The sequence below is a fragment of the Aptenodytes patagonicus genome, chromosome 5, assembly GCF_965638725.1.
Source record: "Aptenodytes patagonicus chromosome 5, bAptPat1.pri.cur, whole genome shotgun sequence".
NCBI classification, from domain to species: domain Eukaryota; kingdom Metazoa; phylum Chordata; class Aves; order Sphenisciformes; family Spheniscidae; genus Aptenodytes; species Aptenodytes patagonicus.
Window position 1 is genome coordinate 1,772,524 of NC_134953.1, and position 13,476 is coordinate 1,785,999.

Consider the following 13,476-nt stretch of genomic DNA (forward strand, 5'->3'; position numbering starts at 1 on the left):
AGAGGAGTGTCTCTGAATTCCCACTTTCTGTCTCTGAACTGAGTGTTGTCCAGAAATTGCTGGAGAGACTGGGCTAAACTCAGCATAAAATAAATAATTATATTAGTTAAATGTCAAATTTAAACTGACAAGAGAAGGTTAGAAGTAGTAGAATACATAAAGTTGAAATAATATTTAATGCATATAATTTACACTGATCTGGCATCCTCTGTTGATTTCAATAAGGTGTGGGTGTGATGTCATGCAAATGATGTAACTCCTTTGGAGTGATGAAACTCTAGCCAATTTACATTGATAATTATTCTGTTACAATTGCCTTAGAAAGCAGAAGTCACATTATACGGGTGTTTTTAATCTCACTTGCTTTGGGATTTATTTTTCCTGATCCTTTTCCAGCTTTCCCATTCATTTTGCAGAGGTGCTCCTGCTGTCTCTAGGGTCTTAACCCCTTCTACTTTGTCCTAGTGCACAGCACCCCTCACAAGCACTAATATCTACTGTTTACTTCCAGAGTTATAAAGAAAACTCTGTAGTTGAAAATCTGTACCCTTTTCTCTTATTTTTATGGGAATCCTGTTAACTTCAGTGAAAGTTTTGCCTTGGTATGTGTAATGTGACTAAAACCTCTTGAAAGACGTCACTGAAACTGTTTAAATACCACAAGTGAGAGCCTAAATCACTACTGCTGCTACCGTTAGGGAAGTTTAGACCGTTCTAAGATTACTGGCTTTTATTTTTGTAATTGATTGTGGAAACCAATTGCTTTGAACTTTATTCTTTAAAAGTGGCATAGTTAACCTCTGTCTTTTCATTCACACAGTCTTCTCAGATCTTGGGTTTAGAATCTCTTCAATACTTCTAACAGTGGGGGGGAAAAGAGAACACTAAATTCAAGATCGCGAGGACCTGTGTGTTAGTAGTTATCGTGTGATCATTTAGGGTATTACAAAGAAAAGAGATACCATTGTTAAAGTAAGGCATGTGCATGCTGAAAAGTGGAGAGTGTGAAAACCTGCATGTCTCTGCACATCACCCTTCAATAGATGATGTCAGTGTAATAATAATATTGTCATAGTTGATGAATAGTTAATGGAGAGAGATTTTAAATATGAAAATATCTTTGTAAAAATATTATTTTCACTTTTTGAATGCATAATGCAGCTTCCCAGTTCCCTCCCTTAAAATGTTGATGTGTGTAACTAAAGGCTGTGGCTGTAATACAGCACGTGCATATTTATGTCTCTGTTCCTTGAGCCTGTGGCTGTTAATGTTTTATCAAGTGTTTTGAACGATGTGTGACCGTGTCTCTCTTACTGTCCATCTTCAGTCAGGGTATCCCACCAAACAAAAGGCTGAAAACATAGTGGAATCCCCTGGCTGGGTTCAGAGGTGGCACATCACCTTTGATGATCTCTGGAAGACTAAGTCAAATGGCTGCCAGCTTTACTTGATTTTCCTTTTTCCTCCATGCTGGATTGAGGCTTCAGTTTTAACACTCACCCTCTGGGGCTAACCCCCAGCAGACAGGCACACTATTGTTCCCTTGCCAACTAGAGGAGCTGTTGTTCAGTCACATGAAAAAATTCAGCAGAAGACTTAGTATTAGCTGATAAACTTATGGTGTAATGGTTTTAAACTGAAAGGGAAAATTGTTCCACTCAAACTGGATTACATTTTTCAGAATTTCTTTCAGTGGAGAGATATATCCATTTCCAGATTTTGGGCTCAGTTCAAAATGAAACCTTTGTGAAATATCTGTTATTTCCCAAAGGACAGAATTCTCAGTTTTGCCCAGTTTGGTGCGCATATGGAATCTATACTGCCAGCATCCTCCTGCTGCTGGCAGGACAGGAACTGCGGACTAGAGATTCACCTGATCTCCCATAGGTTAGAGAAGAGCGGCTACTTCAGTGACTGACAGCTGAGGTTTAGCTTGCTCATTGAAACTCCAGGCAGTACTCAGTCCTAACTCCAGGACTAGAACAACGTACAGCTAGGCGCTACAAGGAAGCCAGGTGCTCTTCAGCTGAACTCCGACATTAAACTGACTCGTTCTGTTGCAACGGGAGCTTGAGTTATGGCTTATGGCTCCATTTCTCAAATAAAAATCCTTCCTCATAAATGCAGCCACTGGCAAATACAGCAGCTACTCTTCCAACTGCAGTTGTCCTGTTGATCGCAATGGAGGATATTCTGATCTGAGGCTGAGCATTTATCATGCTATAGCAACACTTACGGCTGGCTGTAGAGAGATTTTGGGAAGATTAATTTAGTCTTTGTGAGGAAAGCTGTGAGGATTAAAAGATGCAAGTACTAAATTTCACTATGATTAATAATCCAGACAGAAAGTACTGGAACCTTCTAAATAATAGAGGACCTGACACCTGTTCACCCCATTGCACTTTCTAGCGCTTTGTAAGACCCTTCTGAAAGAATGAATGGATGCAGTGAATAAACTGGGAGTTCTCTGCAGCATGTATGTACGTCCGTGTGCATGCAAGCATATGTGTCTCTGTGTGTGTAAGTTTGTATACACTTATATGTATATATGCATGTAAGAATAGAATTTTAGTATAAGCAAGTATCACATAAATACTTAGGGGTTTGTCATGATTTTTTATACAACGACAACTGTTTCACCTTTTTTTCTCTTCATACGTCTGTGAGCCAACACAAAAATGTCATCCATGAGTGCAGCCAGCTTTTAACTGTTACTTGTTACTTATGTTGTCTCTTATCCTCTGACCAGAAGCTTTTGTGGTGAGATGCCATGAACAGACATGCACACTCCTCCGTTGGTGCTTTTTCTCTCACTTAACTGTCACGCCTTTCTCCTCTCTTCCCCTCCCTTCCCTGTCGAACATCACTCTTGCATAACCCAGCACGGAGTTCACGGAGCGTTTCAACCCCAATGTCCTGAAGGACTCTGCCCTGTCTACACACAAACCCATTGAGGTGAAAGGCCTAGGCGGCAAGGCTACTATAATTCACGCCCAGTATAACACCCCGATCAGCATGTATTCCCAAGATGCTATCATGGATGCAATTGCAGGCCAGGCACAAGCCCAGGGTGGAGAATTTGCTAGGTAAGGTTATTTCCTTGTGTGGAATGCTCTTTTTCTGCATGATACATCTAACAGTCCCTACGTGCATGACATGGCAGCTCTTCCTGGACTCTTTTTTCTGGAGTATCTTACACATGAAAAGTACAAATCAATCCTAGATAGTGTTTGAAAGCACTTCATTGTTTTGAAGTTAAAAGGATGGATAGTTAGAAAATGGAACATTTCTTTTTTGGTATTCTTCCTAGAACTGGTAAACCCCACAAAAATTTATCTAGTGCTCTGTATGACATTGGATGGCTTCTCATTTATGATGACCGTGCTTGGTAATAACCACTGTATTATATGCGTAACTAGAAAGAACGGGAAAGGGGGGGGTGGAATTTTTATTGATAAATGAGGAATGCAAAATATTTACTTAGTACTGGCTACTGTTTTATTCTTCAGAATGGAGTGTTGTGCTGTATTATCCCTATCCCTAGTTTACATACTGTACATGTGTCTCACGCATATCCTTTGGACTGTGGCAAAATCCATTGATCTTTAATAATTCTGCTTTTCCAATGCATGTTTCTGGTGATCTTAGCTGATAAACTTATCCACAGCTGTTATGACTTAACTGAAATTACATGTGCAATGAATGTAGCCGGGTTTCTCTCTTATTGGGTATATTTCTACCCAAAATAGAACTTACCTTCTTTTCATGTGACACCAGAATAATAGGTATAGCAACACACTTTGCATATGTTAGCTGCAGGCTTATTCAAAATGTAGATGTTTTATGTATTTGCTTGTGCTCTCTTTTACTGGCCATTTCTTTTCTCTTTTTTTTATTCTCCCCCCCCCCACCTAATTTTTGCACCAATATTATTCTGTTGTTCATCACAACTCTCCCTAATGATGGATCCCAAACAATACCTTTAGTTGGTTTTGACCATGACTCAGTGAATCTCCACAGGTGTAAGTAGACTCGTATTTCCAATTAGCAAAGTACAATGAAAGAAGTTCATTCTATCTGTGTTCTTTAAAATGGTTCACATCTTTCATAGGCATGGATTATATGAGACATTTTATGATGTATTGGCATTTTCTACTAAATGCTGTAACATTATAGCATAGAAATAGTAATGTTTAAAAATGTTACCTATTTAAATGATCGGATGATTATAAAGTTTCACTGCTGAGCACGTGAATCCTTTTCATTTTATAAACAGCACATTAAAAGAATCTCTCAAATGCAGTTCCAATCACAGGAGTGGCTCTTCTGGACTGGAAAACATCATCATCTTTTCCCATCTGTGGAAGAGATCAAAACACACTGTGTTGCAGGGAGAGGAAAATGCCCTTTCTAGATAATCCCAGATAGGGTGAGAGAAGTCTAAAGAGTGCAACTAGAAATGGAAGATCAGCACGCTTTCCAGGGGGATTAGGGATTTGTCTTAACATGTAGAATTGTGAAGTAAAGAATCTGAATAATTAGAGAGGCTTGAATCATAAATCATAAAGTGGTAATGAATTATATTAGTATATACATGTATCTTGAAAAGAGCCAAATGAATGGATACATAGATAAAAAATAAAAAATAGATTTTCATGGACTGTTGAGTCATTGCACCGGTAGCAGCAAGAGCTGTGTTAAACACTAGCAAAAGCCCTGTTCTAACTTTTTTTTCTCATTTTGAACCTGGAATCCACCTATCATATGGGTGTTTTTGAAATGAGAAGATTATTTCCATTAATCCTTTTGTATCACACAGTTCCAGTGGAACATTATTCTTTGCAGACAACTCCGTGACTATGTTCTCCCCTGTAACATTGCAAAAAAAGTTTTTCTGCAAGATCAACTATATAAATTACCATTTAAGCTTTGCCTTCATTTTGGAATGTGACTCCTAAGCCTAACATTCACCTGGCCCCAGAAGAAACTAATGTTTCTATTCCTATGTGCAGCCAGCTGCAGGGGACTCTAAATCTGCTGTGCTGTGAGCTACAGCCTGTTTTGTAACTTCTTTTTTTTAAACTCCTAACACTTATCGATGAAACAATTTTCTCAGTAGATTGTTTTATTACAACTAACACAGCATTTTTAATCTAGATATAAAGGCAAGGTTTGTGCTGATATAACAACGGCCTACCCATTGACTGATACTCATTCGATTAAATCTGTAACTCATTTCCTTAAGGCATTGCTTTGACCTCTGTGATATTCTGAACTTTCATTTGCAGTGGAAACTGAGGATGTTCTTTAGTTTGCTTAGTTGATCAAGTCCGAGATAAGATTATGCTTAATGCAGAAATATTTATATGAGAAGTTTGTCATATAAAAGCAGACCAAATTGTGTACTGATTCATTTTGTCTCCATTCTCTGCTTATAATTTGGTCTCAGCCCTTAATTAGTCTTCTTTGGGCTTTTCGTTTTACGTTAGAGGTAAGTCCTGAAGCCGCAAGGTCTATGTAGGATGATAAGCATACTCAGACTGCAGATCTAAAGGGCTTCTGTTCTTTTTGGCAGACAATAGCTGGAAACACGGCTTACTTCTTTTATCAGTGATGAAGAGTAGACAGACTTAAGATAAGAATTCATTTTCTAGTTTGACCATTTGAAATCAGTGGTGTTTTAACTTGAGTCAGTGAGATCAGAATCGGGCTCATGTCACTTAGAAAATAACCCACACATACTGGATCACCGTGGAAAACACAAAGGAAAGCATATAAGTTATTTATACTGCAGCTATTCAGACCTCATGCTGGAACTTAAAGGTAGAAAAATTTGAATGCCCTGACTTTATATCTTTTCTCACTCTGTGTTGCTTTGTTTTAATTGATTTTGGTATACCAAGAACCAAGAGTTGGTTGCAGTAAAACCATGCGGTCAGTACATTTCAAGTACAGTTCTGTCAAACCTCTGCTAAATTCCATTATGCAGTTTTAGCCAAATTCACGAGTCATGCAAGTGGACATAAATCCAACAACTTTATCAGGATTAAGATCTAACAGTTCTAGCAGCAGAATCAATAATGTGATTGTACAGACTAAAGTCTCATGTGTGCTTTACAGTAAGTCAACTTGGCTGGATAATTTACCAGTCTGCATGAACTGTTTGTTTGTTGGGTTGGGGTTCATTTTTACCTCTTAGAGCTTTCTTTTAATCATTGGAATCAGTCTAATATCTTAAATCACAATATTTTGTTCTATGTCTACATCAGGGGTAGAACACTGCAGTGTTCCTAACTTTTTACTTATTATCTACTTAAATAAAATCTGAATAATGACTCCAGGGAGTGAGTCACATGGTAAACCATAGTTTATAATGAACTCCAAGGAAAAAAATCACATTGCTACTTATTCAAAGAGGTTTGACTGTCTTTAAAGCTTGTTTTAATGTTAATAATGTGTGACTTGTATGATGAAGTGAAAAAGGGGGACAATTTTTTATTGAATCCTACTAAAATACCTTAGGATATAATATGAAAAACCTTCGAAAGTTCTAACCCATTTGGGAAGAATTGTTTTTCAGTAACATCAATTTAAAGTAATGTGCTTAAAGATGCATGATATTTCTGCACATACACACCCAGATGGAAAGAAATTAAATTAAGAAGAGGTATAACAGAGGTATTAACATGGTTATGTGCATCTTTAGGCTGTCTGTAAGAATCAACTGTCACATTTAGGTTTATGAAATGCTCATAATCAGCGATGCGCTCTATTTTACACATCCATGCTGAGTGGCTCATATGTCCTAATTACTCATCTACAATATAATTATGATTTTAAAAAAAAGAAAAAGGCCTGTTGCATTAAAGACAGAGTTGGAAATATTCCAATGTATTGCATTAATTTAGTTCAATTTATAGGAGCGTGTTTCACTCTTCTAGGGAAGGTTAATTCACCAAGCTCCATTTCCTGCCTTAATCATCTACCATACGGATATTAATATGTCATATTAATGCCACACATTGCTACTGTGAAATTTGTGGTCCAGCCTCTAGCGTTTTTTAACTACCTTTGAGCTAATGATATATCTATACATACACTTTTAAACTGCTTTTTTGTATATTGGTCATAATATAAAAACAAAGCATTTCAGCTAGAGCATTTAAACAAAGGAATTTGAACTGTCCATGACTTGCACACCACCGTTGCCACAGTAGTCCATGGTTGAAATCAGCAGTATTATCTATCCAGTGGTTTATTATCCAGACTACAGCAGTCTGCAGCTGTGAAATTTGCTATCACATACAGCAGTTTTTTAAGCTTCAGCAGGATTAAAGAGTAAGTCTGGGGATATAAAGTTGACTGTTGGCCAAAACCAGGCAGTCACCTATGACAGAAATACAGGGCAAGGTACTGTGTGCTTAGTCAGTGCTAAGACATAGGCCTGAAGTGCCTCTGGGAACTTGAAAATGGGGTCACCTTTGGGGGAAATTTTACTGGACCCTTTACAGTGACAGAACTTTTCAGCAGTAGCCAAGAGTGAGAAGTGGCAGCAGAACGGTCACAAGGGGGTTGCTGACTTACTTTTGGTATGACAGAGTATCTCTCTTCCATATGAAGACTACTGCGTGAAGTCAGCAGAAGGCAGAACTCGCTGCTGCGCTTACTTCCCTGCCTCAGCAAGCCTTTCTGCCGTGTGTGAAGGGCCAGAAGAGGAAGACTACTGCTCTCTCTCCCATCTTCCACCTGAAGAAGGATGTGGCACTAATTTGTCCATTGGCGTACATGGGAGCAACACTGGTGGAAGCCACTGATGGCACACCCTTCCCAAAATAAACAAGTCCACATTTTGCCTTCCATACCTGCTAGTGTTTAGATATTGTAAAGATAGTGGTCTAGGACACGTGAGCTAAAAAAGGAGCTGGAAAATGCTGCTTCCTCCTACAGGGCATCTTCCATGCTGAGAGACTTTTTACATAACTTCTATGTTTTGTGGCAGAACTTAAACTGAAGAGTCAGGTTTTTTCCTAAGCTGTGCTCCATCACGCCAGTGATTGTACTGAAACATGTAAAAGAAAAATAATTGTTTTTTGTACCCTGCTGGATCCTCAAGAAAGTGAGAAGTTTGCATATACTGGCTGGCTGGCTGGCTAGGCCTCAAGTTAATTAACAACTCGAGTTGAGTTGTTAAGCCTCAACTTGAGGCTTAATGGCCTCAAGTTGCGCCAGGGGAGGTTTAGATTGGATGTGAGGCAAAGTGTCTTTACTGAAAGAGTGGTTAAACATTGGAAGAGGCTGCCCAGGGAAGTGGTGGAGTCACCGTCCCTGGAGGTATTTAAAAGACGAGTAGATGAGGCGCTTAGGGACATGGTTTAGTGGGCACGGTGGTGTTGGGTCGATGGTTGGACTCGATGATCTTAGAGGTCTTTTCCAACCTCAATGATTCTATGATTCTACTGGGGGTTATGAGGAATATAAATACTCCTCTAATAAAAAAAAAAGATCCTAAAGAGATGGGGTGCTTTTGGGTCCATAACATATATAAGTACACATCTTACTTGAAGAACACAGCCCATGCTATTGTTAGGTGCAAATCCATTAAAACAGCGTATATTATGCATTGTTGAAGAAGAGGAGTGTGTCAGCTGGAAAATAGTGATACTTAAGGCACTATCTGGTAATATTTTTTATTACAGTGTACGTTATTGCTGTGTGTAGGATATCAGACATGCTGCTTGGCTTTTTCGTGATTCCTCTCAGGCTTTCAAATCACAAACCCAGCTTCTCTGTAGATTTTCTCTAAACAGTGGTATCTTAGAGAACACTAATTTTGAGCCTGAACCAAGGAAGCAACTTTTATAGCAGGTGACTGCTCCCGGAACTTTATAGCAGTGACTTAGTTGGACCAAATGGCCCTTAACTTTTAACAGAGCCATTTCTCAATTTTCATGAAGTTGAGCATGCTGCTTGCAAAGCTCTACATGGAATAGCATGTTAAAGCTGTTACAATAAATCACTTGCTTCAAAAATAGACCTTGTCTTTAGAGAAGTCATGGAGCCAAGTTACTCCAAGCACACATCATTCCTTCAGTGTATATTTCTGCAGCTCTGTTAATACTTAATTTTAACTGTATGCTATGCAGAAGTTATTTTCGCAGGGAAAAAAAAGCTATTAAGTTACTAAGTCTGTTTCTGGCTTGCATCATAAATCAAAGAGAGGTTACCTCACTTGTGCTACAGAGTTTCGTAGCTTTGACTTTAGGCGGGCAAAACTGGAAGTTTCTTCCTGGATATCTCACTTTGCAAGGTGATTAGAGATGTTGTAAGACTTAGAGATGCATTCTGCTGTTAAAGATTTCAGATACAAAATATGTCTGCGAGTCTTGAGTGCAAGCCTAGACTTCTTATGCTTCACATGTTTAGTAGACAATGAATCCAGAGTTATGGCAGCTGGAAGTTTAATTCAGAGTTTGGCAAAGAATAATCATCTCTAGAAAAGACTATAAAAGCCTATCACATTATTTTTACAATGAAATATGTTTTTTATTTTTAATTGCAACCTTAAAATACACTGGCCCAAAACTGTAATAAGACATAACATAAAACAGTATCAACATGAAGCTGCTTTTATAAGAAATAATATGGGACAAGAATGCTCAGAGAAATAAATGTTTTTGCCTGGCATACTCTCCTTTATCACCACACATTATTCTAACCACCGTAAGCTTGTAGCTGCACTGGCTGAGGAATTGTGAACAGACATTTCCAAGCATTTTCACGCTGTTTTGAATGTGCAGATCTGAATGATAACAGGCCATTTCAAAGATAGAATGAGCCAGAACATTCTTAATTAATCTAAAATTGATCTATGTATTTTTTTTTAAAAAGTGATGTTTTCAAAGCTGTGTTTTGGAGTGCTGTTACTCTGGATGAGAAGCTGTAAGACCAGAGAGAGGTTGGGATGAAAGCTACCATGTGCTGTTTCACAACGTTTCACTTTCTGAATTGCAGTACCCTGCCTATTAAAGATCCTCACGTAGACAGTGCCTCTCCGGTGTATCAGGCTGTGCTTAAAACTCAGAACAAGCCTGAAGATGAAACCGAAGACTGGAGTCGCCGTTCTGCCAATCTGCAGTCTAAGTCTTTCCGCATCCTTGCCCAGATGACTGGAACAGAGTACAGTAAGTCGAATAAGAAAACATCCCCCTCATCCTGATTTTAGATTCATGTCTTTATTTTCTTCCCCCAGTATTAGCAACTGATACTCAAGGACGACTCATGTCCAGCTTGTAGTCATTGTCAGTGAGGGCTAAGATTGGAGAACCCTGGACGTAACTTGAGGGAACTAGGAAATCAAAGTGTTTAATCTCACCTTATGCTTATGAAGAAAACTCTTTGGTCTGCCAGGGGTCTCACCATGAAAGTACAACAGACTATGCAGTAAAAGAGCATTTGGGACCCCATAGTTGTTCGTTCTTACGAATCAAATCTCTGCAGTGTAATCTTTCATTTTCCAGCAGCCTAGACATACAAAGCTGTCCGTTCATTAGAAAAAAAGATAAACAACTTATGTCTCTTGTAACAGTCTTTTATAGAAGTGACTTCCGGAGGTCAAAAAAAAATCCTGGATCACCATTTGTATTGAACCTGTGGTTCTCCATCATCAGCCTTATTACCTAAACCTAGATCTACTATGAATGTCATGGGAGCTTGAACTTTGTTGCCTGTTGCCTATGGAAATGTTTTTCTGGCCACCTGGTACTAACCTCAGAGCTTGTTTCTGATCTAGAGAGAAGGAAGTTCAGGGACCTTTCCCACATCAGATTCATATGAATCTGCTGCTGCCTCTCATGCTTTCCTACAAAACAGCAGGCCCTCTCTGTAGAATCACTGCCTACAGCTGTGAAACATTGCTAATAAATGAACGAGAAAGTTGAGAAAGCAGCAGTTGTAATAGCTGCTTTCCTACTAACATCTTTCTTCCTGGCTCTAGGGAACTGCTCCTCTTCGTGCTGTTCTTACAAAATCTATGGCTGCAAAGTCAGCATGAATGCACCTTTAGATAGGCTTTTGATATGTTTCTAAAGAACTTATAATTTCATCATAAAGCCAATTCCTTCCTTCCTTCCTTTCTTTCTTTTTGAACTGAAACATTTTTTTGCCTGCAGTGCAAGATCCAGATGAAGAAGCCCTGAGGAGGTCAAGGTAGGCAACTCTGAAAAATACAGCTTTCTCCTTACTGATAACCAAATAATGTTTTAAAACAGCATTAATATGAATGTATGTTATTATCTTTTTGTCTTAAAATACTCTAATATATTTACTTAAAAATCACTAAAATTAAAATGCTATCCATGAGAGGTATTTGAATGAAAAGGATAATGAAGTAGCATGTTTTTAGGAAAGACAGTGCAAAATTCCTGAAGTGTGTGTTCAGATCTGAAAGCTCTCTGCACATGCAACTTTCGTGTACTTTACTGGGTGTGTGAATGCAATGAGTTCCTAAGACCAAGCCCTGTGTAACTACTTGATTGTGTAACTGGATGAAAATATATATAATGTTGTGATAGCACAGAAATTTGTGAGCAATTTATTTGGATGACCCTGTGATTGACATTTGATTCTCCTGAAATGATACAGTAAAGGACTTGTTTCCATCCATATCCATAATCATTTGCTTATGTTTTGTTTGGAATAAATACAACCCAAATTTGTAGAACATGGAAGCACAGGACTGCTTTTGCTAGTGGATAAATGTGCTTGTTTCATATGATCTACCAAAAACACTGAAAAAGTGGATATGTTCGGAGATATAATAAGGAATTAAAGAATTATTATCATGTTATGTTGTCCTACACAGCTGGGAAATAGATTTATTAGAGATTCTTATGTTGAGCTTAAAAACTGCAGTTGAATCAGAGCGTCCTGCATGCAAGCCTGATTTTCTGTTTGCATACTTCAAATCCCTATATCACGTTAGCTACCCGCAGCCGCTGGCTGGGTTTATGATGTGTTTGATACTCAATCCACTTTCTCTTCTTTTCCTTTTTTCTATTTTTTTTTTCTCTTTTTACTGCCACATGGCTTCTATAAAGGTTTTGAGCTTTTGATCACAGTGCAAGTTACAAATGTTGAATCAGTGAGAAAGATGTCTGTTGTCTTCCCTGTGAAAATACAAGTATACCTTCAGTTTATGTTTGCTATAAACCTTCCATTGCAGTTCACCAAAGTTCATGGCTAGGTGCCTGAACATCAGGCTTGATGTTACATCCCTCATGGATTTATTTCTTCCCTCAAATGTGCAAGCCTAATTCTTATTAAATGTATTGCGCGTTATCTGTTTTGATGTAATAGCACACACCCAAATACTTACTATGATGGCATTTAAAGCATTGTGCTGAACTTAACAGTCCCCCCTACACATCTGAGAGTAATACGTTGTTTTAAAGAAATAATCTTTCTAGCTGTAGTCTGTGGCTTTGGAAAATACCAGCTATTGGAAATGTAACATGGTATTGGATATGTTGAAAATAATTATCTAGTAACACATCAACATATGTAAAATGCACGTTCTATTCAGTGTAACTTAAAGTACATGACTATATCCACTGTGCTTTGCCCATTTTCTGCAGTTTTGAGGTATCACTGTTATCCTTTTCTTCACGAGGACAGTTATAGTTACGAGTATATTTAGGTACAGCTGTATTACCTAAAGAGGTTTAAGGTCATTCATTGGTAGTAGAGGCAGAAAGGAATATATACTATGTAGTTATACGGGTACAGTGCAATTGGCATGAGCTCTGGTGCAAGGAATGAAATGGGGTCTCCTTCCTGCCTAACTGATAGTGCTTGCCCCATCTTGGTGGCTTGGCACCTACCTCAAACGTTGCACACACTCCACTGCAGATTTGGTAGCAACAGCCCTGGTTATGCACGCATCCATCATATACTGCTCCTTTGGGCCTATGGGACCGCTTCTGTTTAATCTTTTGGCAAGGCCCCCGCCACTCTTGATTTTGTAAAGGATGGAAGGACCTATGTCAGATGCACAGAATCCATATTTTAACTCCACTCTTCCAGTACAGTAATGGAGTAGAAACTCCTCTTCAGTATCTACTCCAGACAGCCTGTACAACCACATCTTTCTCCATGCCTACAGTTTGGGATCCCCTGGAAGGCTTCCTGGGCTCCTGAATGAAAAGGTTTCCATGGAACCGTGGAACCTGAGTCTTGCCAGATTCAGTGTTGCATTAATCCCATGCTGTGCTGGCATTCTGGAAAAATCCTTCACGTTCCAAAACTTAAACTGTCAGAGATTTCACAGTGTGGCGAATTTTGGTCTCGGGGCATGCTGTGAGCAATCTCTCTCTGGTGCTTTCTCTTGTCTCTTTGTGTCAGATCTTCAGTGTAGTCAGCAAGAACTGCATGAAATGGTGATCAAGTTTCTTCCAAACACTTGGGAAAAAAAATATTGGG

General features: G+C 38.7%; 1 protein-coding gene across 10 annotated transcripts in view; it reads left to right on the forward strand.

The window, feature by feature from the left end:
* LDB3 (LIM domain binding 3) overlaps positions 1–13,476 on the forward strand; it is a 136,117-nt gene that overhangs the window by 74,515 nt on the left and 48,126 nt on the right. For all 10 annotated transcript variants that reach the window (XM_076338296.1, XM_076338294.1, XM_076338297.1 and 7 more), the window contains exons 6-8: positions 2,883–3,086; positions 10,012–10,181; positions 11,169–11,205. In XM_076338296.1, the coding sequence (XP_076194411.1) occupies positions 2,883–3,086; positions 10,012–10,181; positions 11,169–11,205 (411 nt within the window). The remainder of the gene's footprint in view (positions 1–2,882; positions 3,087–10,011; positions 10,182–11,168; positions 11,206–13,476) is intronic.